The sequence below is a fragment of the Glycine max genome, chromosome 4 (genome assembly GCF_000004515.6).
Source record: "Glycine max cultivar Williams 82 chromosome 4, Glycine_max_v4.0, whole genome shotgun sequence".
Taxonomy (NCBI): Eukaryota; Viridiplantae; Streptophyta; class Magnoliopsida; order Fabales; family Fabaceae; genus Glycine; species Glycine max.
The window spans coordinates 10,524,351-10,531,036 of NC_016091.4; the positions used below are offsets into that span (position 1 = coordinate 10,524,351).

At 34.6% G+C, this 6,686-nt stretch overlaps 1 protein-coding gene across 1 annotated transcript; it reads left to right on the forward strand.

Moving 5' to 3' along the window:
* Window positions 1–2,851: 2,851 nt before the first annotated feature.
* Window positions 2,852–6,332, forward strand: LOC100803463 (probable LRR receptor-like protein kinase At1g51890). Its single transcript, XM_006579025.1, has 3 exons — window positions 2,852–3,067; window positions 3,781–3,860; window positions 6,017–6,332. Exons 1-3 carry the CDS (start codon window positions 2,852–2,854, stop codon window positions 6,330–6,332), a joined length of 612 nt encoding a protein of 203 aa, XP_006579088.1.
* The last annotated feature ends 354 nt before the right edge of the window (window positions 6,333–6,686 follow it).

A 6,686-nucleotide genomic window follows, 5' to 3' on the forward strand; every position in this document is an offset into this window, starting at 1 on the left:
CTGCTGAAATTGTTGTGGGGGACTTAATGAAGGGTTTAAATTTGTGGTGTATTAGGAGAACACAGTTACAGAGGCACAAGGAAGGGAAGTTTTCTTTGGAGGTTAGAGTTTATTTATAAACAAACTGCTTTTGGTATACATAAATTTTAACCTCTGCGTTCCTTTTCTCCTATAATGCTACAGTATGTACACTTTACCTTTAGGTACCTCTGGTACCATTTATTTTATAATATTTGATTGGCTGATTAAAAAAAAGAATATTTAAATTTGGATTTGATGGTATCATTAAAATTGTTTTTTTTTCTACCAAAAAAAGATGTAGAATTTTTTTTACTATGATTTGAATATAATAATAAAAAATTTAAAAAGTCTTTTAAGTGTTACAGAAGGGCTCTCGGCCATGCCAAAGACAAGGACAAACTTTCTTACAAAAATCAATACTAAATGTAGAAAAAAAGGGGAGGGGGGGATTGGTTCACACTTCCAACTTATTGATATTATTCATGTGGGTATCTGTTTGCTTTATCTCATAATTGTCCCTTGGACAAAAACATACGATTATCATAATTTTATTGTGTTATTAGGGTGAAAAAAAATAACAATGGAATTATGATTGTTGTACACTTGCATTGCAATGAATTTCTCTCTTTCTGTCTGCTCTTCTTCTTTTCACTTCATCATCATTACAAACATGAATCCTGACCAGTAAGACACTATAATAACCATGGTATGGCCCCTCTGTCAATGTTTAACACATATGTTCAGAAGCATATTGATCTGTTGCATGTTTCTCTGTTTCTATATTCAATTAATGCTTAGCTACTTAATTTACTAGCATTAGCAAAGTTAATGTTGTTAACAATGTTATTACTATTTTATAAGAATATGAGGATATAATATAATGTGAGAATGTTATATACCATGGGAATTGATGGACCATTATCCTCTCAAATAGAGGACCCATTTTAACTTTGTTGATGCTAAAGTAGTTCAATTGAAAGGAATGAAATGATTTTCACTTAAGGATTGAGGATCAACCCAAGAAAGATAAACCACAAGTTCAACATCACTCCCGCTCTTTGGTCGACTCCTACTTCCAATACCTTCATTTGTTCTACTTAAAAATGGGTCCAGCATATGACTTACAAGCTTGTCAAATAATGTCTGACACTATTTATCAAAAAGGATTGTCACTCAAACGCTCCCACAGCCTTACATCTTATATTTTTGCGTGGTGTCAAAGTTAACATCTAATTAGTTTATCTTTTGTTATTTATTGTATCGCTGCTGAGAAAAATTTGAATTAGAATAGAATAATTCTATTTCCTCCACATACGTATTGTCTCTCTTCTCTCCTCTGTTTTTTATAATTTCCTCCTCAAAACCAACAATTGGTATCGAGAGCCTTATTCTTACGGGACCTGTACCATGGAAGGTGATGGAGAGAATTATGATCTTTGGGAAGTGAAAGTGCAATCCTACATGGATTCTTTGGATTTGTGGGATGTTGTAGAAGAGGATTATGAAATATATCCGCTCCCTGAAAATCCCACCATGGCCCAAATTAAAAATCACAAGGAAAGAAAGATGAAGAAGGCAAAGGCGAGGTCATGTTTGTTCACTGGTGTTTCACAAATGATATTCATCAGAATCATGACTCTTAAATCACCCAAAGCAATTTGGGATTATGTGAAAGAGGAATGCGCTGGAGATGATATAATACGAAGCATGCAAGTGCTGAATTTAAGGAGGGAATTTGAGCTTCAAAGGATGGAAGAGTCAGAGACAATCAAAGAATGCTCAAACAAATTGTTGGGTATTGCCAACAAGATAAAGTTGTTGGGAAGTGATTTTGCTGATTCGAGAATTGTAGAGAAAATTTTGGTAACGGTGCCGGAGAGTTATGAAGCATCTATAGCTTCATTGGAGAACATAAAGGATCTGTCGAAAATCACATTGGCAGAAGTGCTACATGCCCTGCAAGCTCAAGAGCAGCAAAGGTTGATGAGGCAAGATCGTGTTGTTGAAGGTGTTTTGCCCACCAAACATCATGGATTTGATGAAAGCAAAAAGAATTTTTTCAAGAAGAATCAACCAGCAAGCAGCGAAAATAGTGCAAACAACCAAAAAAAGACAAGGATAAAAAGAAAAATTATCCACCTTGTCAGCATTGCGGAAAATTGGGTCACCCACCATACAAATGTTGGAAACGACCAGACGCAAAGTGCAGCAAGTGCAATTAGCTTGGACACGAATCTATAATTTGTAAAAGCAAATTTCAGCAGCAAGAAGTTGATGCCCAAGTTGTTGAGCAGGAGGAAGATTATATTTTTGCTACAACATGCTATTCGATGAGGAGTAGTTCTAAATGTTGGTTGATTGATAGTGGTTGTACGAACCACATGACATATGATAAGATTCTATTCAAGGATTTGAAGCCAACTAATGTCTCAAAGGTCAGAATTGGGAATGGTGGCTATATTCCAATAAAAGGAAAAAGAACTGTTGCAATTTCAACGTGTTCAGGTATCAAATTAATATTAGATGTTCTTTATGTACCTAACATTGACCAAAACTTGTTAAGTGTAGGTCAGTTGATTAAAAAGGGATTTAAAGTGTCCTTTGAACATCAACATTGCTTTATCTATGACATTTTTGGCCGGGAAGTTCTAAGGGTTAAAATGAAAGGTAAAAGCTTTTCATTTGATCCAGCAGAGGAGAAGCATACAACCTATTTCACTCAAGTCACACCCACGGAATTCAAGCACAAGAGACTTGGTCATTGCCATCTTGAAAGAATGCTAAACATGAAAAAAGGAAATATGCAAAAGAAAATTTGAAGAATTTTCAAATGGAGGAATACAAATCTGTTAGCACACCAATGAATCAAAAGGAGAAGTTCAACAAGGAAGAAGGTGTTGATAACATTGATGAAGGATATTATGGGAGCTTGATTGGATGTCTAATGTATCTCACTACAACAAGGCCAAACATTCTATTTGCTCAAAAGAACAAAACTGAAATTTTTGTTGACAATCAAGTAGCCATTGCTGTTGCAAATAATTCCGTGTGTCATGGGAAGACTAAACATTTCAACATCAAAGTCTATTATTTGATAAAGATGCAACAAAGTGGAGAAGTTAACTTAATTTACTGCAAGTCTAAAGATCAATTGGCTGACATGTTTACAAAGTCACTACCTATCAACAAACTTGAACTCAAAGAATTGGAGTTTGCAGTTTCAAAAGCAAGGAGGAGTGTTGAAGATATACTTTTGTAACTGCATAATATTTTATTTTTCAATTTTTAAAATAGGATTTAGTAAATAAGTTGGTTTCCTATATTTTAGGAGTAAGTCAGTTTTAATGGATTAGCCTAGTCAATAAGTGGTTCCTATCTTTAAGGAGCAAGTTAGTTTTAATATTCTGTTTTGCTAATATCTTGTTATCTAATTATTTTATCTTTTTCTATTTATTGTATTGCTGCTGAGAACAATTTAAATTAGAATAGAATAATTCTATTTCCTCCACATACGTATTATCTCTCTTCTCTCCTCTATTTTTTATAATTTCCTCCACAAAACCAACATGTATAACTAATCTTTGTGGACCTTTGGGATTACTCCTAAAGATATCCAGGTACAATGGGTCCTAGTAAAATTGGCAAGATGAAATTTCAGTCAAAAAGAGGCATAGTTACACCAATCAGATGGACGTCACTTGTGATGAAACTAGGGACATGTTATTTCTAGTGTTGGGGTTTTGTTGTGTTGTTGGTCAGAAATTTCAGAAAAGAAAGTTCGAGCCTGGTGGGGAGATTGTTGTGTTTTTGGTTAGAAATGTCAGAAAAGAAAGTTCCAGGCTGGTGGGGAGACCTACTGTGACTACTATCTGTTGTTTCTGGAGTTAAAGAACAGTGATGGACAAACTGTGTAGTTCAGGATGTGACTAATTGAGACTACACACAACCAGTGTGGCAACAGTCCCTTTAGGGAAACACTGAATTATGTGTTCAAACTATGTGTGTGTCAGTGGTGGAAGATATATTAGAGACAGAGTGAAATGCTCTGGTGATTACTATTAACAAATATGAGGTCCATTTCAAAATGGAACAACTAGAAGATGACAATTCACAACTGAATAATTCATCATGAAATAAATACAAGACCTATAACTTGTCGTATTGGCTAGGGCTTGAGACAAAGCAACAATAGCTTTTAAACTCCACCATAAAGGTGAACAATTCCTATTTCTAAGGGAATATTGCTAAAGAGGGGGAAGAATTGGATATTAATTGTATTGTATGTACTTGTAGCTCATGTGATTAAGCAACTGGATTTTGAAATTATGTATTTCTTTCTTTTGGTTTTCTCCCAATCAAATTGGGAAAAAAAAATATCAGGAATTATATTATATATTTCAAATTTGACAAATTTCACTAACTGTTTCAGCGGGATTATATTATATATTTCTTTCTTTTGGTTTTGTCCCAGATATATTGTCATTAGGGCTAAGGCGATGAGCTTGGAATGATTTAATCATTTTCAACACTACTTTTTGAAGGTTTCAAATTTTGGGGGGCACAAGTTCTCACTTCAGTACTTGATTACTTTCCATCCATGTAGCCACATGCGCACTTTCTTTTTTTGATGAATTTTTTTGAATAATAATTGAAGTGCAAAAGCAAGGGAAGGGAAGCTTGTTGTGTGTCACTGCAATTGCATTGTAGGTGTGCTAAACTATGACTACTTTCTCTTTTATTAATAATTAGAACCAGGATGAGGTGGGTATAAAAGGGATGCAGAAGCAAAACAGTGCTTTCCATTTGCTAAGTTTGATAAAAGTTTTTAACAAGCCCATAATATAGCAGTCTAACAAATATTCATTCATTTCACCTACTTCAGGTAGCGCTATTATCAACACCAGTATACACCACAAAGTGTTCTTAATTTCATGCATGTACAAACTCATATACTTTATTCACTTTTAAAGGACTCAAGAGGAACTAAGGAAGTACAATATTACAGTGTATTCCACTTCTACAAAATTCGGTAAAGTAGCAGGGTTGTAATATGTATGATTATAGTAGTCAAATACCTGTTGGAGGACAACAGAGATGCTGAGAAATTGATGACGTGTATCCCTTGGTGATTCAACTCGTAATAGAGATGGTAATTGTCTACACATGTGAAAAAGAGTGAATGTCATGCTATAGAGATAAGTAAATCTTTGTTATCGGTGCCTACTTTTCACCCAAATTAAAAGAACAAAGTAAACAATAAACATATAACACAGAAAAAATTGGGTTATAAATATAACTGTACTCAGGATGACAGAATAGAATGAGACCTTGAACAATCATTGTTTAGGTTGAAGTGAAAAGATAAACAATAGTAATTCAGGTTAGTTTTAAATAGATACAAAGCAAACTTTGGATTTCATAGCTGGCAAACTCATGCCTGAGTCTTCAAATAAATATTGTTATCCATAAGATGCTATAAGGGAAGTGATAGAAATTATGCCATAAAATTCACATAAAAGGGAAGCAAGAGTTTGGCCGAAGATTTGAGAGTCAATTCGCTGAATCCATTTTGGAAGGCAATGCTCAGCTTGCTTATCAAAAACTTGCAACTGCTACTATGGAAAAATTGATGCCACGAATAGAAGGGAAGGGAGAGTTTGGCCAGCCTAGGTGGAGGCTACTGTATGCACCTAAAAAATAATAGTTTAGTTTCTATGGATCCTACAGCAGATCCTCTGAAGTCGCTTCCCAATGATATATGTTTTAGTTTCTTCTTGCTAACTATATTTAATTTTTTAAAATTTAATGGATATAAATTGAATAATATAATTCAATAGCTTCGTTTCTCAGTTTCAACTTACAAGTGGGACTCTTTTGTTCTTTTTTAATATAATTCCTGTTTTAATTTTTTGGGTCAACTATTGCATTAACAAATGTGTGGAAAATGATGACATGTGCCTGGTTTATGACTTCTTGGCTCTTGGCACAATGACAGAGCATCTTTACAAGCGCAACAACCTATGGATACTCTATCATGGAAGCAAAGGTTGGAGATTTGCATTGGAGCTGCAAAAGGGCTTCACTACCTTCACATTGGGGCTCAGTACATCAGCATTCATATAGATGTGAAAACAACAAACATTCTCTTCGATCAAAACTCGAATGGCAAGGTTTCAGATTTAGGCTTGTCTACAATGGGTGCAACCATGAACACTGTTCATGTTAGTACGGTGGTGAAGGGAAGTTTTGCCTACTTCAATCTTGAATACTTCAGGAGGCAACAATTGACTGAAAAATCTCGTGTACTTTAGGAGGCAACAGTTGACTTCAGGAAGTTTTGCCTACTTTTAAAACAGACAATGCCTTAATATATAAATATAATTGATGTGAGCCAAACAATTTATCTTTGTTACCCAGGTTGTACTTGTTCCATTGAATCTCTCATTCTATTTGTCAGTGTGCTTGGTCTTTGGATTCTCTAACATTACATCATTACTTACCTACATTTTTACCAATCATAAATTTTCCTACATCATTACTTACCTGCATATTCATTAATCAAGCACGACGTTGTAGCTTACAGAACCTAACATGATTTTGGGATACTTCCTTCTGGAATTTGAGTTTGTCCTTTGCGTGTTAACCACAATTATATACACAGAGAA

What these genes read in the sequence shown, in the direction of transcription:
- LOC100803463 (XM_006579025.1), top strand. Translation starts at nt 2,852, where the DNA reads ATGGAGGAATACAAATCTGTTAGCACACCAATGAATCAAAAGGAGAAG. An exon ending in TTGCTGTTGCAAATAATTCC is followed by an intron (nt 3,068 to 3,780) that starts GTGTGTCATGGG and finishes GTTGTTGGTCAG; the next exon opens with AAATTTCAGAAAAGAAAGTT. An exon ending in GTCAGAAAAGAAAGTTCCAG is followed by an intron (nt 3,861 to 6,016) that starts GCTGGTGGGGAG and finishes GCACAATGACAG; the next exon opens with AGCATCTTTACAAGCGCAAC.